Consider the following 25,526-nt stretch of genomic DNA (forward strand, 5'->3'; position numbering starts at 1 on the left):
GTAGGATTTCAAATGGGGTTTGTTGTACTCAAGATAAGGAAGACCAAGGTTATTTTTGTCCACTTTTATTCTGTAATATGACCAATATTTTTCATATTCAAGTGTGTATGAAAAAAAGTCACTGGTTTCTTAAAAAGCTAAATACAATAAGCATTGGATCAAGGCACATACAAGACTGGCCAAAGGGCATACAATGCACTTTGGTTTTCAATTGTTAAGAACAGTTAACTTCAAATTGTGGTAACATAATAGTGTGTTCATTTGGAAAACAATACAAAATAATACTCATAACAAGGAGTTGCTGACACGGTTGTAATTCTAATGAAATCGAACATGTTTTCTCTTTTCGGCCTGGTGACTAGAATGACGTATGGTACATGGTACTAAAGAATGCCGCCATTGTCGTTTGGCCATTGTTGGCTTGTACAAATAGAGATGGTGGGGGGTCCTCTGTTTCAGTCTGTCCAGTCTACTTGTTTTGAGAAGCAGAGAGCTCCTTAAGGTCTGTGTGCTTTTTCTGACCTGTGCTGTGGTCTACAATCCTATCAGAAACACTGGACCCTGCTTGGGTTGCTTTGCTGTGTTTCCTCTTCTTGCTAAACAGAAAGAAAAATCACACACTGAACAAAGCAGAGAAATAAAGCATGGCACCTCATCTTTAGTTATTTGTTATCCATACCAGGTGAATACTAGAGCAGGACTCTTGGTCCTTATCATGTGGAGACAGCTACTGACTGCTCATTCTTTTCGAGGGCAACATGCCTGCTTTGCAAACTAGTTGATCAGCTGTGCCTTAGTTTACTTTATGTCATTTTTTTGCCTTTTTGTTTTTCAGACAGCCACAAAGTTAAAAGAATGACCTGTGCTTATACTACAAGGTTTTCTAAGGTCTGATTGTTCAACACAGCAATGAAAACCCACTTTCACAGTTGACAAGTCATCATATCTCAGTAGAACACAGAGTTTCTTTTAGTTGGTCAATAACCTTAAGCAAAGGAAATACAGTACAAATTACTACAAATTCCTAAAATATAGAATTGCAGTTAGTTACAATACCCACTGATGGTTCAGTGATTGCCTGCAACTGGAACTTTCTTCGTCCTCATAAAATGTCCTTAAATATAAATTATATGGCAAATGTACAGAACATTGCTTCCTTAGTCTTATAGATCCAGTGTTTTGTAAAAGTCTTGCCACTCTGTTTATGTCACGCACTCATCATGAATGGCCATGCGCAATATCATGAATGGGAATGGTCTGAATCTGGTATTCCACTGTCTCTGTAGCTCCTGTTGTTAATACTGTTCTCGTTATGTGGGCTTTTGTATAATGTCAGGCCATTAGGCGGGAAAATCGTGTGTATCACAAACTCCTCCTTGGACACAGGAAGGTGATTTATAGGTATCATTTGAAAAGAAGTCTCTCGTATTTCAAGGATGGAGTTGTCCTTCTTAGTGCCAGCCTCAGCATAGTCATCCTTTCTCCGACGGCCTTTGTTGTAGGTGCAATTCCTGGAAAAAAGCGAACCGTTCCTGTGGACATACCAACACACCAGTGCCAACATGATTATTGCCAAAAGAGCCACAGCCCCTCCAATGATAGCAGCCAAAGGCAGACTGGAATTTTTGTAAGGCTCTTTCTCCTGCTCTCTGTTTAAAGTTGTAGTCGGGTTGTATGATTTGTGAGAACCAGTCTCTGTCTCGATGCAAACTGGTGTCTCATCTGACAGGTAAATGTTGCTGGTCTCCATGGGAACCATACATATCCTATAGGAAGACTCTGGCTCCAGTGCCGTGAGCAGGTACTCCTTCCTTTCCCCCTGCACAATGGTCTCAGTGATGGAGCCAAAGGCAGGACTGTGTCCCAGCTTCAGCCAGCTGAGCCGTAGGGCGGTCATGGGCTGCGACACTCTCCATGATATGTGTATTGCCTCTGCACTACTTGACTTCACACTGATGGTGATGATCTTTCTGCCCAAAGAAGTGGTAGTGCTGTGGTAATTCTTACCAGGGTCGGGTCTTCTTACTAGAGGCCTTTTAGTCACAAACGAGGGCCACTGAGGCTGTGTGGGACGTAGAGTGTTGGAGACTGTGCTTGTCTCATAGGTGTGAATGATTTCTGAATCGGAGCAGTCAAACTGTTCTGTAGTTAGGTCTTTAATTGCCATGCCTTTGACCTTATCTGGACCCTGGCACATAAAGCCACGTACATTCACCTTAGATGGCAATGATCGCAGCCAGTCACGCACCCATTTCATCCTGCAAGTGCATTGCCAGGGGTTGTTGCGTAGCAGGAGCTGTGTGAGATTGTCCAGATCTTCAAAAACACCCTGTGGGAGGCTGCTCAGGTTGTTGCCAGACAGGTCCAGGCGATACAACTGCCTAAGGAAGGCAAAAGCCCCAGGCGGGACCCGATTAATGTGATTATCTTGTAGCTGCAGCTTCTCCAAACTGTTGCCTGGCAAGTTGGCTGGGGGCGATGTCAAGGAGTTCCTCATTAGCGAGAGCTCGGTCAGATTGACCAGGTTGATCAGAGCCATCTCCCCAATCCCACGGTTGTTGAGCAAGTTACCATCCAGGATTAGTCGCTTTAGGTTGATGAGATCTTGCAACGACTGCTCTGAGATGGAGGAGATGCGGTTGTCATCAAAGCGCAGCTCCTCAATGCTCATGGGTAGGCCTGAAGGGATGGTGCTCAGGTGGTTTCTTGAGAGAAAAAGCAGTCTGAGGTAACTACTGTCCCTGAAGGCCCCGTCCTCAATGCTGACTGCAGATACCGAGTTATCATCCAGGTGTAGTTCCTCAATGTAGGGAATTTGAGCTAAAGTGGAATGGGTAATCATCCGAACATTATTCTCCTGAAGGTGGAGCTCTTTTAACCCAAGAGGAAGGTTAGTGGGGAACTCATCCAGATTGTTGCCGTAAAGGTAAATCTTCTCCACATTTGTCAGCGTGCGGAGCTCTGCAGGAATGCCCGAACTCTTGATGCGATTGTTTTGGAGGAAGAGCACTGTAGCATCCTTGGGCATACCAGTTGGGATGGAAGTCAGGCCACGGTCATTGCAGTAGACAAAGGTCCCATCGCAGCGGCAGGCTGAGGGACACGAGGTGGAGGTCACCAGGGGGTTAGCAAGACCCAGCAGCAGCCCGACCCTGATGATGAAGAGGATAAAGGCCTTGCATTGAGGCACCATCTTGAAGCTGTGTTGCCTGGCAGTCTAATCACTCAAGGGCCCCTGGGGAGAAGACACAAGGGTACATTTAATACACAAGGCCTTTAAAGGAGAGCCAAATTCCTGTTCTCATAAATGCCGGGTGTTTGAAATGCTGCCCGCAGCACTTTCTAGATTAAATAACTGCTGAAAAAATCAGTTTGAAATCCTCCTATTAAATGTTTATGAATTGCTCATTAGGATTGCCAGAGAGCAACAATACAATTTCTTTTTTTCCCTTTAATAAACAGTTTTCTTCAGATCTGTCTGTCTGTCCATCTCATAAGAAGATAAGAAGTAAAAAAAAAGTTACCTGCATTAGAAACAAAACTTCTATCAAAGAAATGTTTTAACTTCTGAACTTTGTGAATTCAATCTCTGTGCCTCGGCTTGTTGGACCTGACCATTATTTTTGCCATTTAAATTCTCAGGTTTAATTTGCCGCTAACAAGGTAGGGAAGAGATATCTCTCCTAACAGAAAAGTGGTTTGAAAAACGTTTTTAGCATGTTAAGATCCAAGAGAGACAGTTTTTTATTTTACTATTTTCAGAGGCCAAAACATAACACTTGGAAGCTTCATCTAACATTCCACAGTGCTATGTTAATGTTTTTTTATTGTAATTGTGTTATTTTATGAGTTTAAATTAACAAAAAAATAAAAATGAAACAAACAGAATTCATAGCCTGGAAATGAAAAAACTGGTGAAAGGCAGAAGGTGCCAATTGGTTGTCTGTCTCTTTTTTCACTATCAATGTGTAGTTCCTTTTTTAATTAGGCTCAAACTGATTTATTGCTTTAATTATGCACTCCTGCCATGACCTCTCTTCCTGCACGTCTCATAACAAATGGTGGCCTGGTCAGTGAAGTGAAAAGAAGCAAAGCCATCCGTATTTGTCATACCTGATTTATACGATGGGGTAAATCCTTTCCAGCCAACAAAAATCCAATCAAGCTTTCCTCTTGAATTTGCTCTTATCCTATCTGAAAGGAAATGTTTGTCCAAAGGGGTTTCTGGTGATATCCTGACCAGGTCAGTGTTTGCTGAGCTGATCCTTGTTTGGACGATGACCTCCTCTGTGTAGTCAGAGGCTCATGCTTTCAATGCCTTTACCATGGCAGATAAGCCTGTAGAAAAAGCATCCCTTCTTACTGACAAAACATGCGCTCTCAGGTAATATTAAAAATCCTAATGGGTGTTGAGCTCAACAGCCATAACTGCAAAGGAGATTTTTTGAGTGTAGTAAAATGCTCCGGGTGTTAGAAGGAGTGAGCTTCAGCACAGGCTCCTTTCTGCAATCAAGCCCAACAGGCATGATGAGTTGACCCAAAGCTGGTCTGAGCCATGCCAATCCTCTGTGCCACAGGCTCAATACAGGCCTTTTCACTTGTGTACTCCAGGTCTTCAGGTAACCCAGAATCCTCTGCTCCCTTGCCGAGCCTGTATACGCATTAATCCAGGGCTATGGTCCCTTTTTCTGAAGGAGATAGCCAATGTTCCCCTTTCCTCCTGGGCCCAGCCTCCCTCACGCATCTGCAGCTTGTCTTATACTGTGCCCTCCTCACACCTGGGTGATGTTCTGAAAAAATCAGAGACAAACATATTTAGTGTCCACATTCAATCAGTACACAATAAGGATTTGACGATCATGCAATAAGTGTAATCTTTCAAGTTTTGATCAAATGCATTTATTTAACAGATTTGTGTTAGTTATACCTTATTTTCTCATTATTTTATTCTTTTGATCTGATACATTACTCTCTATGCCCCTGTACATTTTAAGCACTCATGACAGTCATTGCTTTTCATATGAAACCTTAAGTGAACCAGGTGTTGATGCTGAGAGAAGAGAGATAAGGATTGTGTTTGATGCTGAACTCTGACCTCACTCATATTGTGAATTTAAAATACCCTTTCTTCTGGCCTATAATTTAGCCATTTGACCTTTTTACAGCCCTTTACTTTGAGTACATTTCTTTTTTTATGGAGATTCAAGAATAGAACGTCTATGCATACGAAAGACAACATTGATCTAGACCCCAACACAATGGCTCAGGGTGGAGTCCCTGTGCCATTCTCAGTCCTGTTCAATCTAAGGCTGAACTTTTGGTGTTTAAGAAGAGAACTAGTCCTGAAATTAAAAAAAAGGTAGTCATTGCCAGTCAGATTCCACAAATAAGGGGAAAAACGGATCTAGTCAGAGCTCACTGAATGACTTGCATTGTTAAAAGCACACATGACAAATGAGGCTCATTTAAATGTTGTATGGAGAAGAGCACATTTATCCCTGTCCTCCTAGCTCCTCCATGTGACCCCTTTGCCTCACCCCACCCTCTAAGAATGTTGTTTCTATTAGTAAAAATAGAATTTCCTTTGCTAAAGAAAATGTTATGTTTCCTCTTAGAACACAATAGCTCTGCGTCCCTTTATGTCGTGTGACCATTCATGTGACCCCCTGGCTGCCACTGTTTGCTGTAAAACATGTAAAGGTAAATTAGGAACAAGGGGCCCGGCCGTTTAACAGTTGTAGCCCATGACAAGGAGAAGATTAGGAAATTGAGAGGCTTGAAACTCGATTACAACTCCTGAGATGCTGTGTAATAATAATAATGCCCCCCTTCCTTCTGTTCCATCTAAACACGGCCCCTTAGTCCAGTATTACATTAGTTAGATTAGAGTCTGAGGGAAAAGCACCAGATGTGACCTCTACTGACTTCTGAAATAAAGGAGTCTGACTGGGGGGGGGGGGGGGGGGAAGAGATGAAATTCAGTAATGGAGTTTAGCAAATGGCGGGGTGATAGAAGGATATGTGATGTCTGTCTGCTGGAATGAACTTTTAATGTAGCACTTAGTCAAGCTATTTCAATTTTAAATAGCCCTTTTCACCTCATTTTGTAAAGTTCCCCATCCTCTGAATAATGTTAAGTATGTAGTCTTCATATGAATCCTTGAATTCTTAGCATTACATAAAAGAAAGTAATTATAAATGCAATTCTTTCTTATCAATGGAGACCAGCAGGAACTATCTGCACTTGGAATAATAGGCATGTAGGGTTGAGATACAGGATGATTCCCTGAATAAATAGCTATTATATTGCACATCATGTTCAGTTAGTTAAACTTTGGCCACTACAATTCTGTTACCTGCTGAGAAAACAGAATCTGTCTCAGTGTCCAGTACAAAGGGCAAGGGACGTGGTTATTATCTAGTGTAAATATAGTCAGAAAGAGCTACAAAAGAACTGTAGCATACTGTATCATCGTTAAACTGTGGGTGATTTATTAGACGTCTGCTTTGAAACAAGCACATCATGCTTACTTTACGAGGGGCAGTCGGGCCTAGCTGATGGGCTGTTTCTTCCCCCTTCCCTTTTTTTACGCTCATCGGATTTCAGGAGAGTGGCCCCTCTCTTTTGTTCACTACAAGGCAAGCATGTGGACCTTGTAACCTCAACAGAGGTATTAAAGCAGTTTATTCAGGCAATTTAGAAATGCCTCTCCTTTACACAGTTCACTTTGCAAGCCTTTTCTCTTGCATTTACTAATAACGTACACCCACACGCATGTACGGGCTCTCACACACGTTCAAATGTGCACACAAATCATTTTGAGGGCAATGGAGGCTGAGTTAAACATTTTTAGTGATGGATGTCTTTCTCCATCGTTCTAATAAGCTCTGCCGGCCGACAGGAGATTTCTCCAGCAGTCAAAGTGGCTTCTGCTTCATTTAATCTGAACTGGCAAAGTTAAATTGAGCATCCTGGTAAAATTGTGTGTACAGCTAGTTACCTTTCAGTGAAGAGCGTGGGAGGCTCACACAAAGCTGGACACTGATAGCCATTGTGAGCTCAACACGCATAAATGCACATCAGTCTGCAATAACAGAGCCCGAGACTTTGTGCCCCCTAGTCATACACTGCACAAGAAAGGCTTTGGAAGACCTCAAATAGAAACAATTTCATGCCTGTCAAAAGTATTGCTGATTATAATGACTTTAGTAAAATACAGAATAATATTACACTGGCTGCATTTAGGGGGGAAAGTGCTGTAGAAGTAGTAATGGCTGACTGTTAAATTATTCATGAGCCCTGGAATTAATTTTGAACCACAGTGGAGCCCTCCATTGGGAAATCAATGTTGTTTGTATCTGCTGTTGATTATTTATTCTAATTCATAATATAGTTTTGAATTATGATTGATTGCTCACAAAATTGTTATTTTGGGTGTACATTTATTTTCAGATTTTGGTCTTAAAATATGTTGTTTTTGTGATGTGATTTGGCAAGTTGTTTTGATTTTAAGGACACGCAATTCAAACTAGAAAACATAATTTGTTATGGTTGTGTTATTATGCAAATAAACATTTGTATTCTGGCTGCTGAAGCTATCTTAATATGAAAGCAAAATGAAGTTTCCAATTGTATTTTGTCATATAAAATAGTTTATTTCATGATTTTCTGCTGAAGGAACATTTAGTTTTTATTGTTTTTGTGCCATGTCTTCCCTTTGATTTACATATTAGTAAGCTGCATGTCAGGACACCAGGCAGCAGCCTGCTGTGGTGCCGAGACACAATGGAACATTCATGATCAGATCTGAATTCACAAGACACCTTTCAGGCGAAGAGAAAATGGGCTCAAATTTGTGATAGCTTCACAGATTTGGTATGTGGCCTCCTGGTGCTGTCTTTAGATGGGTGGACCAGATGATACTTTTGCCGGTCCATTAGGGGCACATAGAGGCCTGGGACGGACGGGGGTCTCTCTTTTGTAACAGGCTGAAAGGAGAGATCTGTAGCAGCTGCAGTGGTTTTTCCCCACATGGGGGTGGTAGGCACTGCAAGATGATATGTGTGTGTGTGTGTGTGTGTGTCTGTATGTGACAGGCAAACACCAAAACACTGAATACTCATGTTTAGATGCTCACAGGAGCCCATCTCAGCACAGGCCAGACACCTACCTACAATACACAGATTTGTTAACCTCCCTTCTGGCCCATCTACGGTTTTTCCTGAGTCATAGCGCTGGAAAAGATTTTCCCTGCAGTGTTTATGCTTTGCAGCAATGTTTATACCTTTACTTTAATCCCCCATTTAACAATGTAAAACAATTTGACACTTAAAGTTTGGAATATTTGGTAAAAAGCACTGCTCAGTGGATAAATAAATTATGAATAGATCTGAAGGCCTCCTCAGAGTACAGTGTCAAATCTGAAATATGTCTGGGTAGTTCTCAAAGTCTTTTTTATCACTCTCTTCCCTAACACAGTCATTCATATTTTATGATTTAACTTTTGAGGCAATAGAAGACTCTGTCTGTAGTGACCTGGTTAGTTGTTAATCTGCAATGTGAATTCCCTCTGAAAGCAATTGACTGGGGACTTTTGCCTCAGGCGGTATAGACAATTGGGTCTGTCCTCATGTCTACTATGTTTAACAGGCTATTTATTCCTTTGTCTCTCAAACACCCTGACAACAAAGAGCTACAGTTACATTGCCTGATAATTGAAGTCAAGTTTGCATTTATATATAGGCTATGTGTAAAGCATGGCTGCCCTTATCATCTCAAAAGGTTATGTTAAATTGGATTTCAAAACTGCTACTGCCCTGGAGTTGACTAAAACATCCATCTTAAATACAGTGCATGAGAATTGAAGACGAGTATTGCATGCATTGGCCTGATGGTATAAATATCAAGTTCATATGTACAGTGTATTTGAGTCATTATGATATAGTTTAAAATTAGAATGTTAGTCGGCCATATGAGCAGGATGTATTCAATTGCGTGCATTTCTGGGTGCTATTATTACGGCAGTCAGGTAGGCCTATGTGTTTTGCGGCATTGTTAACGTTACAGTATGTTATGTGCGTTAAATGAGCCGTTGCTTGTGTACAAATTGCTGCCTATGGAACATTTTAGGGGACTTTAACGTCCCTACAAAATAAGCTCTCATAACGTTTTAATGTTCTTTTTAAGGGGACGTGCCCATTATATTCAGACTAGTTGCAATTTAAAGCAGTATATTTTAATGAATAAAAGGGGTGTTCCGAGTGTTAGACAGTGGCGCTGGAGACGCATTTAGCGGACTTTCTGCAGCTGCCCCTTCATGTCTGACTCCGCGGGATCTGCACCGCAATTTCAGATTCACGCCGGGGAGTCTGCTCGAGCTGCAGCGCTGAGACTAGATCACACAGCCCCGCTAATCCTATCAAGTTTGCGTATTCGCCACTCTTTATTTCCCCCACTTGTTTGGGGAAATTCTAAGCTGGAAATGAAATATTTTAGACGCCGCTGTTGCTCTTTTTAAAGTGCTTTTTACATGTTGTGACCAATGTACTGAGGCGGAGTGTGGATGTGATCTAGAAATGTAGCGTGTCGAAACAAGAAAAGCATCTGTACAGGCAGAGTGGAAACACGGGAGAGCAGAAACAGAGATGTTCTGTTTGTGTTTGCGGGCTCTGCTAGAATAAAGAGGGAAGCAGCACAGGGTCGGAGCAGCAAGTTGCAGACATGAGAGGGACTTGAGATGACGAGACGGATGAATCTGTCCAAGTCAGATTTCATCTGCCATATTGAGCAGAATGACTCGCAGTGCGTAAACTAGGGCTCAATTTGGTTGTTTGGAAGAAATGTGACGATTCTATTATCGCTTAAAGCGTTGCTTCGCCTCTATCACAACCCCATCACAGAAACCAAATCATGTTTCTCCATGACCGAGTATTCAAAAGGAAAAGAAAGAAAGAAGAGGGGGATAACTAATAAAGAGACAAGCAACTCCTTAGGATCCCGCATGACTTTGAATTCCATCTGCCAGAAAGAAGATCCAAAAAGATGAAAAGGATGCATTCCCAACAGGATTGTACCAGCAAAACACACTTACCTCTATAATCAACCAAAAAAAGGGAACTTGGAACGTAACAGGTATCCTCTTAAATTGGGGTTCACAACGGGGGAAAAAAATATAATCCAATCCAGGAGGATTTAAATTCAAATCCAAAAAAGCCCCTCTCACTCACAAGGCTAGAGCTATTTGGAGTTTATCTTTAGCAGCACTGTTCTGTTTACTGGTGCTCCCCACACACATACACAATCTGTAGGCTGTGCAAGGACGTAGGTGCACGGGTAGATCTCCACACAAATGTGGAGTTGTGCTTGCCTCTAGCTTCAATAGAGCACTGATGTCATCTGGAGGCGGGGCCTGTCTTTCTCACTCTCTCTGTCCCCCCTCTCTCTCTCTGTTTGGGAGATGCACGAGAGGAAAATGCAGTGTTGGATGGATACACTAGGGGGAGTGGAGGAAAGGGGAAAGGCACTCACATCCCTGTCAGATGTGTGCACATAAGAAGAGTGAATAGTCACTGGTTGGAAAGCAATGTGAACTGTCAGAAATATACAGTATGTGTCCTCATGTTGGTGACAATGAGATTCAAGCTATTGTAGTGTTTTATTTTAGGCAACATGTGGTTTTGTTAGCTCTAGTTAAATGATTGTTCCACATTTGTTTGAGATGTGTCAGGATAATTCATGATTAGCTTTTTTTCATCAGGGGCTTCATTACCGTTGTTATGATTTGTCAGTTGAATTATCCCAGGTGTTGCTTTTTATATTTAAATTGAGTAAATGTCTTTTGTCAAAGAAGAAAATAAATGTTTTATAATGATCAACCTGTATTTTGCCCTAGCAAGTGTAATAATTCTATAAAATACATCTAAAACCCTTTTAAAACATGTGCCTTTTACTGTGTGAAGCCAATATCAGACTAGCTATTTAAAACAAATAATAAGAAGAGGCTTTGACACGTTATCAATAATTGATGATGTTGTCACACTAAACCAGAATAATTAAAAGCAAGAATTGTGCAGATTCCTAATTTATCAGAATACCTTTATTAGTCCCACAGAGGGGGACATTTGATACAAGGTTTGATGCTGCATATGCTTATGTGTGCATGTGGCGTAACTATTTGTGTTATGCTACTCGATAGAGGATGGGAATGTGTTTGCTAAGACATACCTGAACCATTTTGCCTTTTGCCCCTCGTGCTGGCTGTTTGACCCTCTTTGGTTTCAATGTTTAAATAAAGCCAAACAGTGGCCTGAAGGCCCAAAGCGGCAGTGAGTCACCCTGTTAGTCAAAGGGTTGTACATCAGATCTGACCCAGCCGACACTCTCTCCTGCCCTGCGTCATCTCCAGTGTCTCCCCCCCGGCTACCTGACAGGGCAGACATTACAGCTCGGTGCATTGAGCCGCGCTAAAGCAGCTCTGTTTCTGTTGGTAAATATATCAACTTCCTGTCGATGACAGTGGGTCAGTGATCAGATCGGCGTGTTGCTGTCTTAGTAATGTGATGTCTCTTCTCTTACTTGTCATACACTTCAATACTACCTTTTCTTAATTACCTCAAACCTATTATGCTATTTAGCTGCTAATGACTGGAGGGTCTGCATTCATTTTCATTAAACAAACTGGTATGTTAGAGAGGTGTTATTTATTCGTTCTGTATAGCCCTAAACAGAAATAGTAAACAACAATTCTTTTTTTTTGTAAAGACAGACTCTTTAAATAAAATGCCAAATATAAATGTGACTTCCTGACATACAACCATAATGAAAACCCGTTTATAGTGGTATTTTACTCTTGTTTTTTGCCCATGAGCTGATGTGGACCTCCACTCCAGCCAATGGTTATTGCCTCATTAGGATTGTGCATACTACACTAAATTGAGTGTGTAAGTGTCTGACACCGCTGACATCTCATGCCCAGTTGTTTGCTAGGGCAAAGCTACTTCAACTTCAGCCTCACCACACGGTTAAACCATGATTGCCATCTTAACTTGAGTACCTAATTGAACGGGCATGTACTTAAGCTTGGAGCATCTGCCAAAACTAGACCTCCGGTGGCGTTTTTCACATTTGTTTGCTTTCCAACTGGAGTGGCTCTCACTTTTGTTTGAAACACAAGTGGATTTGTAAACAAATATAAATAGTCTGCTTGTATGCTGTTCATTTGGAGGCACATTTGTTTGAAATAACATTGAAATTGTGCTGCAAAGTTTCTACTGAGGCTTAATGTTTTGCTACTTTGTTAATGAGCTTAACTATATCTTTTGAGTCCAGGTGTTTTATACCAAATGCTGCGAGGTGAGAAAAGGTCAGTCTCGGACATCCTGACTTGATCCTTGTCTTCCCTCGAGGGGGACAGAGCAGGGAAACCTATGCCTGACCTCGCCATGCCTTCCTCTCCTAAATCGACTGCAGACACATCTGTCAGCGGCTGCCGATTGACCCTCTCTCAGACGTACAAAGAGCCCCACTGGAGGACGAGGGTGTTGGGTTTCTGTTATCTCAAGACCAGGGAAATCTGTTGCCCTGTTCATCTTTTGTTCAAGGGGATGGGTGTTCTCCTTTCCCAAGGATGCTCTCTGGCCAATTTCACCCTGTTTAGACAACAGACAGGTTGTTTCCTACTCAGTTGTGTGTGTGTGCAGAGATAGCTAAATATATTAAGCCACTTGATTTTGCTAAGTGCTGTCTAAAGTGCCTTCTGGCTCTGGTGGCAACAAAACAACTGTTGAGTGTGCACTTGGTCTTGTTTTATATCAGACTGTCCTGATCCCAGTTTTTGTCTCTCATGACAGACATTCGACCAGATAATTGATTTACTTTTTTTGCTCTTGCTGTGGTCAATAGATAGAGCTTGCAGTTGGCAGGCTGTGGTGTCCTACTTTATGGACTGCCTGCAAACTAGCATACCTATTCTGATTGGTATGTAATGTAGGCTAGGTGTTATGGATATTATTTTATCTCCCTCAACTTTCCGTTTATCTGTCACTTAAGCTTAATGCGTGCTCACTGAAAAGCTTGTGTGAAATACAATAGGCCCCAAAACCGCTCAGGGGCTCGCAGGGGAAAAAAGGAGACTGATTTCCCCTCATGTCTGCTTCCTTGCTCTGACTGCCATTCATTATTGATAGACTTTCCGTGTTCTTAACCAATGCCAAATAAAGGGGAACATGTAAAAAGGCTGCTGCCAAAAACTCCCGCTTTGTTTTTCATTTACCTTCTGCTTTATTTGCATATTCATCCTCTACAGGCAATCAGCAGAGATCTTTGCTGTAGGCCTTTCATCTCTGCTCCGCCATCCTGACAGGCAGCTTTTCAGTATCACAACAGTTTAACTAGGATTTGTGGATGAGAGGTGCTGTTGGTTATGCTGGAAACTTCACATTTTTGATTTACAGAGGGTGTAATGTGTGTGACAGGGATAGAAAGAGGGTTTATGGAGAAAAAAAATATATAAATCAGGAAATGGATAAATATGTAGACGGATGTTGGATTTCATTAGTGTGGGTTCGAACAGATGGAAATGCTGGAATGCAAGAGAAAACACCTAATGATAGAGCTTGTTGGATCTTTATGCATATAAATGCAGAAGTCAGTAGAGCGGTGGGGCATGGTTGCTCTGCAGTAAGATACTAGTCTCTTCTGATGCAAATCCCAGATATTCAGTGATGTGATGACCACTTTATCTTTTGAGAAAAGGATGTTGCCCATGAAAAAGACTGGCGTCAACAACAACAACAAAAACTGAGACTAAAGAGGCCGACATCCTGCTGCTTAGGCAAGTCTAGGGGCCAGTGGTCAGCTTGGGCCTTGTGTTTGTTGAAGAATGACAAGCCATGCAAATAGCCCTGTCGGCTGTTTTTCCCCGCGTCTTTTGTTTTCTTTGGCTGTTTCTGTGGTTGCTGTTGTGTTGTTTGTAGAGACAGAGGAACTGAGGGATGAGCGAGTTCCATCAAAAAGATAGAGGGGGGTAGTAGCTGACTTGTCAACCTTAGAACCTCCCATAGGTTAATGACCCCAAACACAATGCTCTGTGATCAGATTAGATTGAGCATCCCCCTCCCCAATGCGCTAATCAGCACAATAAAGGAGATAAAAGACAGAATTAGCATACAGTGTTTTCACAGTCCAGCATCTCAAATGTATCTAATTGTAGCCCTTCTCTCTTGCTTTGTAACTGGTTTACTATTCCTGCACTAAATCTGTAATTAGCCAACTTAGCATCTTTTCCCCAGTCTTAGTTAAATGGTAGCATTTATCTTTACAATGGACTCTATGCTTGTGTAAGCACCGACAGAGCCTTAAAAGACAAACATGCACCTTTCTGATTTCCAAACTCATCAGCACATTCCTTCAGTATATGGGTGATTTGAGTGCTTTGGTCCTGTGAGATAGGAAGTTTGAGTGTCTTATGAAGGGTCAGTCAGGGTTTACAGCTGTAAGGAGAGGAAGTCAGGGCTAATGTTATCTAATGAAACAAACCATGTTTTTGTTGCTCTAGATAAGATAAGCTATATTGTAGAAGACCTCAAGGACTGTAATGGCCCTAATTTGAACACACACAGGAAATGCGCTTCATAGGCATCAGGATTTTGGGTAAATAAATGGTAGAATACTTAAAAAGGGATGTCACACATAGCTGCCATCACCATGATCAAAGTGTTCACTTATCTGTGCCAAACACTAACTGACTTTTCTCTCTCTATGATCTGCATGACTTTGTTTACTCTCTTGAGTCACGTCTTAGAATGATTATTTATTTTTTAATGATTTCTCAACTTAGTTTTTTTCCACGACTGAACACGATGACAAACTACTAAGAAAATACAAAAGTAATAACAGATTTTTCATATTTTCAATCTATATACCTATATCTATATATCTTCTATCACTTGCCTAAAATACATTCTCATTATCCAGTTCCGCACTTGCATGTGGTTGTCTCGAGTGATATAATTCAATTTGCATTCTTTTGCTGTTAGCTGGGAGAAGTTATCTTGACATGTTTTCATTGTGGTGGTGGAAAGCCTCTTAGGGAACCAGAGCCACTTAATTGGCATTAAACTTCAGCAGAAGGAGTTTTCTGGTAACACCTTCAAACAACAAGGAGGTCTCAGCGTCTGAAACCAGTTATTTAGCACTCATGAGTAACTTGGATATCAGATTGCTTATTCCTCCTTATCCAGGATCCACATTCAAAGGAAGCCTATAGAAAGTGATGATGGGGGAATAAAAGCACCGGTAGAGTCGAGGAGACATTTATGACTTTCCTGAAAGAAGTGTTCGCAGACTGCCCGCCCACCTTTTAGCGCCAGAGTGTAAGGTGCTTGTGGTGGAGCTGTGAATGACATGTTTTAGGTTAAACTAGGAGTAACTTGAGGAGGCCCTCTTTATCCCAGTCTGTTGTTGGGGTGAGGTTAACCTTCTGCAGGAGGAGGAGTGAGTGTGTGTGTGTGTGTGTGTGTGTGTGTGTTGTGTGTGTGTGTGTGTGTGTGTGTGTGGTGTGTGTGTGTGTGTGTGTGTGTGTGTGTGTGTATGTGTGTGTGTGTGTGTGTGTGTGTGTGTGTGTGTGTGTGTGTGTGTGTGTGTGTGTGTGTGTGTGTGTGTGTGTGTGTGTGTGTGTGTGGTGTGTGTGTGTGTGTGTGTGTGTGTGTGTGTGTGTGTGTGTGTGTGTGTGTGTGTGTGTGTGTGTGTGTGTGTGTGTGTGTGTGTGTGTGTGTGTGTGTGTGTGTGTGTGTGTGTGTGTGTGTGTGTGTGTGTGTGTGTGTGTGATGTGTGTGTGTGTGTGTGTGTGTGTGTGTGTGTGTGTGTGTGTGTGTGTGTGGTGTGTGTGTGTGTGTGTGTGTGTGTGTGTGTGTGTGTGTGTGTGTGTGTGTGTGTGTGTGTGTGTGTGTGTGTGTGTGTGTGTGTGTGTGTGTGTGTGTGTGTGTGTGTGTGTGTGTGTGTGTGTGTGTGTGTGTGTGTGTGTCATTGGCAGTGATGAAGGGTGGGAGAAAATAATTCAGGTAGACTCGGAGTGTTTGTTTATTCTGGACCTTGAATTGCTTTCATCTACATTTGCATAAAATAATTTGGGACACAGTTATTTTTAATCAATGTCATTAAAACAATGCAAGAAACCTCATGTTTTCTCCCAATCACTGCAAATGGGTAATTTCAAATTATAATGAATTTAATGAGGAGTTTTGTAGTTGTTTTGTTAAAAACTGTTCACATTAACACTTTCCCATTTTGTTCTAAAATGGACAAGCAAAGGTTCCCCAGAACCCAATTCACAGTTGATATATTTATGATCTATATGATATGTTGGCAGTAATAACTCATACAAGTTTGTATTGCTTGTTATTGCAGAATTATGTTCACAATCTCCACTATGTGAAGTACAGTATGTCTGTGCCAACAGTAAGCTAAAAGGTGACACATAGTTTTGTTACATTTGAAGGGTAAGGACTCTTAGCTCAGGAGCAATGCCTTTTTCTTACAGATCATTACCCTTAAAATATACTTTTATTTGCTCCAATTTCACAAACAAACCATAGACAAAGCTGTGACATTTCACAGGCCACTAAGAACTCCTTCAAAGACAACCATTAAAAGGTAGAGGAAGTGAACCAGCAAATCGTCGATAGAGGAGATGGGTAGCTGTGTTGGGTAAATAGAAGTAGTGCCATTACAACCTACATCAATCACACAGGCAATAACATGGTTGTGAATGTATATGCAGCAATAGGGGACAACACTGGGGGCAGGAGCTGCCAGACTTTGGCAGCTCCTGATGCTGTCTGTGTTGGTGTGAAAATGGCTGCGATTTGAAATGGAAATGGTCCCTGTCTGTGGCGGGCTGTTGTTGGGGAACAGTCCTCGTGTTGATTGAACCGTAGCTGCTTGCATCTAGTTTCTGCATAGCATTGCAATAGGCTCTCCAAAAAGCATTCTTCTCTTTGTAAAGGCCACTGTAAATGTGGAAAATGCCAGCATTCCCTATTTAGAAACATTCATCACTGTGACTGTATCATTTTCAAAAGCTATTCTTTCTATACCCCTTTAAGCAGTTTACAATCCACATTTCTACATCTTTTTTTATTATCATGGGGAATGCATTTTTTCACAGGCTAAGGCTGCTTCACAGTCCTTTATATTCTTTCATATACTGTGACTAATAAGATGAACAACTGCATACATAGGTATTTTCTTTTATCTGTGTTAATATATTCTTACTGCTTTAACCTGCAACTCGGAGACTTTCTAATATACTGCAGTGTTTTATTTGACCTGTGAATTGTTTTGCCTTTAATTCTATATATCTTCTTATATCTGTCTCTGCAGCTCAAGTGAGCCAGTTTCCACACTGTGATCATTACAATATAATTATCATCCTCAGCAGCATTTCTCTTATTCGTGCTTTTCACCTGAGTGTCTGCCATGAGAACCCCTGAATTCAAACTGAAATGTCCCGTCGTGGATTGCTTTAACACGGTTTCACTGTTGCATCGTGAGTTTTGAGCGGGAATTCCTCTGCGTATTTTATAAAAGTTGAGCCACATTTCTGCCAAAAACATTTAAGTTCTGTGTGCGCTGCAGCACCAACCACCCCCAGCTCTCTCAGGATGGGGAAAGCCCAGAGGAGGCTCCGTTTAACCCCTCAGGATTAGTGCTCATGCCTACTTTAGCATTGGTAAAAGGGGAAACGTCTCAGCACATTGAGTCAATAGGGATTCAGGCCCACTCCACTGGCTTCCCACACATACAGACAAAGAGGAAAAAAGTGAATCTCTTGCTCTCACTTGAATACGGCTAGTTTGCCCTGACTATTTTACCATTTGCCCTTCTGCTGCTTTCACAATACATGACCAGTCCAATAATACAAGGCTGTAATCAATCTCAAATACATCGTTTGAATGTCTTGCCTGCATCAGTTTTTCAAACGGAAGGAAGGTTTAACATTTTACGAGTATGGTTTCCCTTCCTAAGTAGTGTAATAGTACAGTGTTTACACTCTTTATTTCGTCCCTTTTCAGTCTCATAACTCCCATTCTCCTCTCAGGTCATGTATTTGACTGTATCTGAGAACATTATTGTTCCTGTGTCGAGTATATTTCTGTCTTGCCGGTGGGGTCTGGTGGAGAGGAGCTGTGTTGAGTAACAGTCCGGTGTGGTGTCGGAGGGCGTGCCTCTCTCACAGGGATCCCTGGCAGAGTCAAGGCTCTTTCTGTTGACTTAAGTCCTTGGTTGACATTCCCTTGTGTTTATCTAGGCTTTCATCACGGCTCCGTTCAAACAAGGGCCAGCAACTGATAAAACACATGCTCTCACTAACTCACAGTCAAGCGCCAACACACACCACACACACTCATTTACTGTCACATGAACAGACATCAATTTGACTTCATGGCAACAGGTGATGCCTCAAAATGGAGCCGTAGCTATAAAAGCTGTATTGTGTGTAAGCGGGACAGTTCTTGTAAAAATGACAGTAGACTTTAAAGTGTGAGCACATTAACAGCTGCGTGTGATGTGGAATGATATCGATCCCCAGCAGTGTCTCCTGCTGCCAGAATACAATGGGCCTCAGCTTGTGAAGTTGATAGTGGAGACTACTGGAGTAAAATATGTCTCTCATGCTCATGGGGGAAAAAAGCCTCATGTGTTTTAACATATGGCCCTGTTACTCTGCCTCGTACATTTCTTTCTGTCTGAGTTGAAGAGTTGGAGCCAGCCTACAGGAATGCATCTGTCAGTCAAGCAGAAAGGGTGTCTTCTCCGTGTATGGAGTGCCGTCTGTTGCCTTGTGTGGATGGCTGCTCAACCTGCCAAATTTCACGCCTGCAGCAGCGCCTCAGAGGTGCAGTAGGAGGAGCAGAGGAACGCAGGGTGTGGGGACGGTGGCAGTATGGGTATGTGCATCAGTGGCATCATAGTCACAGAAAAGGAGTGTTATCGTCATCCCAGTGTGGTTGCAACATGGAGAATGATGGGTTTCCAACAAGCAGGTGCAACCCACACCTGTGCTCGTTCTTTCCACCTTGCCTAATTAGAGTACAGTATCCTCCTAATGAATATTCTCAGTCTTGTCTGCTCTGTGTTTGCATGTGGGTGTGGGTGGGTGGGAGCAAATGGGCTCAATTGGGAATTATCTAGCTTTCCCTGGAGAAATCCTCTTTAACTATCTCTCTGTTGATCCACAAGAGCATACTCACTTTGGAGTTAGCTGTACAGACTCAACAGCCCATTACTCATCTCCTGATCTATTGTTAAAATTGATTCTGTGTGAATATGACTGCGCATTCCCTCTTTACTTTCTTATTGAAAGGCCAGTGTAATCCCAGACTTTATTGAGTAAGTAATTAATGCCTGGCATTACTGAGTTTCACTCGCTTTTCAAAAGGCTTTCACTTTGTTTCCTGTGCCAGCAGGATATTCTTATTCCTGCAGAGGCGCAAGTGCAGTGAGAAACAGTTATTTTCTGTCACTAGATCTGTCAGCGGGTTGGCGGGGATCAATCACAACATTTGTCAGATCTGAAGCTCAATGTGTCAGAAGCAATAGAAGATAATTCATTTTTCCCCTTACTGTAGTGTAACAGCGCTCTGTATGATGTGCAGTCATCTTCTGGGTTATAATTGGGGCTATGGCAGCCGAACCCCTGCCTGGTTCCTCTGAATTCAGTGACATGGAGTCTTCCATAGAGACTCAGTGTGTGATTTTTCACATAGTCTGACAGGCATTTGAGGCTCCTCACATATCCAGCCGTCAGTTTACCTGAGCCACGCTTTGTGTCTGTTTTTGTCAGTGTGAGTCTTGTGTATGACTGTGGGGATACAAGTGTCAAGCATCAGTTCATGCCACATAAAGCCTTCTTGTTCTACTCATGATGTCAGTAAACTATGACAAAATAAAGTTTTCCTGTAAAGGCTCATATTAACTAGCAACATAAGGTTATCAAGTCAAAACAAATCTTTGATTAGTTCCATGCATTCAGTCTGCCCCTCCGTCCTCCACCTCTTATTGCCGCCACTACCACCCACATCACATAGCCCGCTGACCTTGCCCTCTCCATGTTTAACAAACTCTCTGCCTTTGTTCATTCAGTCATGTTTCCTTGGTGACCGGGCTGAGTCACCTCAAACAGCATTGACATGAAGCCTCAGCTGGCCTAGCTAGTCTAGCAAAAGTCCAGCTTCACAATACTCTTTGGACAGGGCATTAACATGCTGAGAATGAAACGCATCAAAGCAGTGTAGCACAGTCCAACAGTAGCGAGCGCTCAGAGATATCCTTGTGCTGTTGATTGTTGTCTGGAGACCAATATGATGGTCAGCTCTGTTATGAGAGGAAGAATAGCAGAAGCCAGTTGTGTTTATGTTTCACCCAGTGAGCAATTGCCAAGCTGTTTGCTTACAAATGTGTCTACTTTTTCAAAGCCAGGATTTCTTTGGTCATTTGAATGGTACCTTATGGAAAATGAAACATGTCACAGTATAAATTTAGAGGCCCAATGGCTCATCTATTTACCCATTGCCAGTGGGCTCTTTCAGTCATATTGAATCACACAGCAGTCTGGGTTTCTCCTGAGCTGCAGCTCCCAGTGCCAAAGGAGGTGTTAGCTGAGACAGAGGATCTGTCAGGGGAGTGCGCTGTTGCCGAAAATGCCCTGATGTACCCCAAAATGGACATGACAGCACCAGTGGATGCACTTTTTCATTAAACTATTTTAGGATTCCTCAGTGTTGGTCTGCAAATCCTTGTAAACATGGGCAAATGACAGAAAATGACGACATGCATACCTCGGTGGCTTCTCGACACAAAACAATTTGAGCTTAATTTGCCTTTCAGACATGCACTTTCCTCCGTTAATGTGCTGGTTATTAAACAGTACATGTCTGCTTCGTGTTTGAAAAAAGATCTTGAGTAGAATTTTGTAAAAGCGATGTCAGCAGTGTGACTTAAAAGGACCTTCCACTTTAACACAGCTCAAGACTGAATTGAATCACACGGTTTAATACACATACAAAGAGAGTTATTAAAATGGCTTCTTTTGCCTTCTCGACACAACACTGTGACAACGTTTTTATTTCTTCTCATGTTGGAATTAAATCTGTTTAATAAACCATGAAATACTGTTAATGAGACAATTAGAAATTGTGAGGAAGCTCTCCTCACATCAGGTACATAAAAAAAAAGAAGTTTTATTAAAGGATTTTTCCCACATTTGTGGTGTAGGGAAAAAGACTAAATTAAATCATTGACCAAGTTTCTTCATGCCAGCTGTTTTTAGGACTTTACTTATAGTGTGTGCAAATATAGAGAGGCATAAACTATGCTTATATACATGTCATAACTAATAAAGTATGAAATTGATGTGAAAATGTATTGGGACTGTACATAGTTGCCTATGTTGTGAGGAGGGACGGGCCTCCTGTCTGCAGTGCTGACAATAATCGATGATCATTAACAGCTCAACCGCAAAATACTTTTAAAAAATCCAGTGCTTGGTACAGCCTGTGAGAGAACTGAGCAATCGCTTCTTCTTTGATATCATTCCTTTCCGACTCGTTGCTGCTCTCCGTCAGTGCTGCATCTACATTGGGAACAGAAAAGGGCTTCTGAGCTCCCTCTTGCATGCCAAACATAACACGAGCACTGCAGCACTGTAACATCCAGCATTGTTGCACATTTCACGTCTGAAAGGGGCTCAGTGGGTTAAAGTCTCCCTCCATCTGGATCCTTCTTTTTTATCCTCTTTCAAAGTTAGTTTCCATTGCCTATTTGTCAACATTCAATATGCTACACCGCTCAGGATCCAAGCTGGTAAAAAAAAAAAGAGAGTTCTCTGTACTTTACAACTTTGTTATTTAATTATGTTAAAACAAAAAATTCCAAGCGTAATATTTGTTACACTATGATGGCTTTTGCTATAAGAAACTGGTTCTGCATGATAGCTTCCGAGCCTAACTTTGCTGATGGACCATTTAGTGTTCACCAGACTTTCCAATTTTACACTTTTGATTGTGTTGTTCGTCCGCTTTAATTCCAGCAGGATTCACATGGAAATCGAAACGAGACATCTCATTAGCTTGTCGGAGCTTGTGCTCCACTAAACTAGCTGTTTGTTTTTAGCGCTTCTGCAGGTGTGTCTTTGGCTTTACGGTGGCCATGGTGAGATTGGCTGTGTGACTGTAATTACTAATTTAGCTAAAGTGCGGGGAAAACAAACAGAGCAGGAAAAGCTGGAATGATCAAACGTTAGCTCTCTCCAGCTGCCTCCAGCTCTAATCTGCTCAGGTAATTCTCCTCAAACCCATTGATTCCATGCAAGAGATTGAATTTCAATGCATCTGTGATGAGATGGGAGTGTGGACACACACACACAACTTACCTGAGCACTCAAATGGATTGGCAAGCAGATGCTCGGTCAAAGTGACAGGTGATAAGTGCTTTGGCAAGCTTTAAGTGAAATCTTTATGCATTTCTTGCTGTATGTAGCCACGTGTCACTGCCTATTTTTCATATGGTCCCTCTCATTTGCAGTGCCTCTCAGAGCATTTTCTCAGCTACAGAGAAAGCGACCCTCCCTGTCTGATAGAGCACCTGTGACCTTTCAAATGAAGTGTTCTGCTTAGTTAAGAGACTACTTCACAAGGTGCTGTAGGAAAATGCAATAAGCAACTCTACTTCCACTCGCACTGTATCGACCCTAATGGCCTCATATGGTAATTTCCTGTTGAAATGGATTTACTAAAAAAACTCAACTTTTCGGGCAAATATAGTAATCTTAGTAAAACCTGTAGCACACAGTTGTGGTCATTGATTACATATTAAACAGGAATGCTGGATTCAAAGTCTGTTTTGTGCCAAAGTTGAACATCATCAGCCATCAACTTCTGATAATATACAGCTGATAATTGCTTTAAGAGACTTAACCTCAAAAGCTTTTTTTTCCAGCCTCATATATCACTCCTCAGAAAGCAACATCCATTATAATAGGGACCATGGCTTGCATTTTCTAGAAGGACAAATGCAGTCCTTTATCTTTTGTATTGTTACAGCTTTACTGCCTGTGCATACACTACAGCATGTTTCACACGCTGCCTCAGGATTATGCATAGAACAGGCTGCTTTTTATCGGAACTGCTGCATCCTTTTTATTAGAATGCAGTGCAGCTGCCAAATGTTAAACCTCTCATAAAAAGTGGTCAGTTAAGATAACACTCTGGAAAAAACCCCAACAATGCTTGTTTACTTATTGGCACCCATAGCTTTAATCTTTGGACTATAATGTGCTGTAGTCATGTACTCAAACCATCACACGGCTAATAAACAATGTTCTTCCTGTCTTCTTTGACCATTACAATCCTTTTATCTGTGCTTTTCGCTGCATTACTTAATCACCTCTCTGTATTTGCCATGGCACCATCAGGCATTTCGGCACATGCAGTGCAGCTTAAGATTCCTTGGCCGGTATTTAGCCTGTTGTATATAGTAATGTGAAGACCCCTTAATTGGAGTCCTGGGGAGGATCTCTTGGAGCGCTCTCTAAGTACTGCCCCACAATTGTCTGCAGGTCAGAGGTCATGCTTTGAGATTTGCATGAGGTTCCACACCAGCAAGAGCGTTAAAATCGGGCATTTCATCTAAATCCGCAGCCAAAGCTGTTGGAATGTGGTGCAATATATTTTATTCCCCACACGAAATGGCCTCAGCCACCTTCATTTATTTTCCTCCTCTCCTCATCTTACTGTATGCGCTTTTTCATCTGTGTGGATCAGGAGCAGTCTGCAATTTCAAGTGGAGACCCGCACACACCAATCAGATCATGACAAATCTCTGCAAAATGGAAGACTCAAGGCGCTGTCTCAACATCTGAAATTGATGGCAATCAGTAAATTGCTGTCCTAAGTGCAATGGCAGTGCATTAGTAATGGGTTGTGATCAGAACCAGGGAGCTGTGGATCAGAGTAGCTAAGCCTATTGTCTCTAAGGACAAAGCAGGGGGGAGCAGGCTTGGGTGACTATTCTAACTCCTTTCACCTCGGCCCACAAAGTTGGATTTCTCTGAAACAAGGGTCTAATCCCCCTTTTCCCAGTGCAGCTCTCGCTCAGTCAGCCATCAGGCCTTCTCTTTTTTCCTTTGGACACTTGTGCTTGCATAGCATCATTAGCTGAGGCTCAGTCCTACCCCGTCTTTAGCCCCCTATGAAGTCCCTGTTGCTCTTTTTAGGAACAGTCCCCATTTCCTAAAGCATTAAGTCTTTGGCTGTTGGACTGTAAAACTCTAATACCAGCTTCTTAAGGAGTTTTAATCCTCTTGAGCAAAGACCCATAAAACATGGTGATGAGACAGCCCATGCATGCGTGCCACACAATTACCCTTATTTACTACCGTGGTAGCACCATTATTATGTATTTGACATTTTTATAAAAATAACCCTTTGGCCAACATGTTTCTTTAAGTTACATACTGTTAAAAAACAAAGTTGGGTTTATTTAAATATGTGGCACGATACAAAGAACTATATATTTTAAATATAATAGTATTGCAAAGATCCAAATAATGACACCATGCATGTAAAAAGCGAGCATATTTAGCATAGATAACTTATCTTGAACAGTAACGGGTAATTTTATCACATGAGTCTCCATTTATGCAGGTTATTTGTTGTAAATGTTTTCGGGAACAAATATAATCCTTTATATGTACAACGAATCAGGCTGATGATGAATAATGGTAAACCTGACATTTAGAGTCATGGAAAAATGTTAACGTTATATTTGGACAAAAAAACAAACTCTCTTTGTCTGCACATAGATGTTTTTGGGACAATTAGGGCTGCAGCCAGGCTGTCTTTCTACACTTGCCTGTTTAGTGCGAGCATAAGCCAACCATAAACGGCAAATCTGTGTCGCTTCCTCCACCAGATTGTTTTTGGAGTACCCTTTCTTCCTTTCACTAAGTCTTGGGTCATTAGGAACATGTTGCTATCACAATGAGAGTGGAAATTGAAGGTGCCGTACAGAACCCACAATAACTACTCACATTTCATTTTAGAGCTGCTTCTCTTGAATTCCGTTATCAGATTTAGGCACTTTGAAATGATACCCTAAATAGTGGAACTGAGAGTGGTTAGGAGATTCAGTTTGATATAACAAAGTATCCATTCATTTGTGGATTTGTTCTATTACTACTTTGGTTTATTCTTGAGATTTCCTCTTCGTTGTATTGGAATCTTTTTTCAGTTAGACCTGTGTGGAGTCTAATCTTACACTTTTACTGCTGCAGTTGTTCCCGCTGCCACATTTATTTAAGTACTGTGGTAAGGAGCACCAGTCGTTTTTATGTCACATTTTCACACCTGTTAAGGACTTACATTGAAGGTGGTTTACTTGCATTTAGCTGAACTGCATATCGCCTGATCATATTGGATGTAAAACAAACTTCCTGTTGCAATACAAATTACAATCTGGCCTTAAACAT

At 41.7% G+C, this 25,526-nt stretch overlaps 2 protein-coding genes across 3 annotated transcripts in view; one reads left to right on the forward strand and one right to left on the reverse strand.

Annotated features, from left to right (window-relative positions):
- The window catches only part of macrod2 (mono-ADP ribosylhydrolase 2), a 396,983-nt gene that overhangs the window by 62,963 nt on the left and 308,494 nt on the right, over positions 1–25,526 (forward strand). The gene's annotated exons all lie outside the window — the stretch shown is intronic.
- On the reverse strand, positions 63–10,333 carry flrt3 (fibronectin leucine rich transmembrane 3). Its single transcript, XM_034152124.1, has 3 exons — positions 10,092–10,333; positions 4,114–4,790; positions 63–3,235 (listed from the first exon to the last, which is right to left on the reverse strand). Exon 3 carries the CDS (start codon positions 3,191–3,193, stop codon positions 1,241–1,243), a length of 1,953 nt encoding a protein of 650 aa, XP_034008015.1. The 5' UTR covers positions 3,194–3,235; positions 4,114–4,790; positions 10,092–10,333; the 3' UTR covers positions 63–1,240.

Source organism: Trematomus bernacchii, unplaced genomic scaffold, assembly GCF_902827165.1.
Source record: "Trematomus bernacchii unplaced genomic scaffold, fTreBer1.1, whole genome shotgun sequence".
In the NCBI taxonomy this organism is placed as follows: Eukaryota; Metazoa; Chordata; class Actinopteri; order Perciformes; family Nototheniidae; genus Trematomus; species Trematomus bernacchii.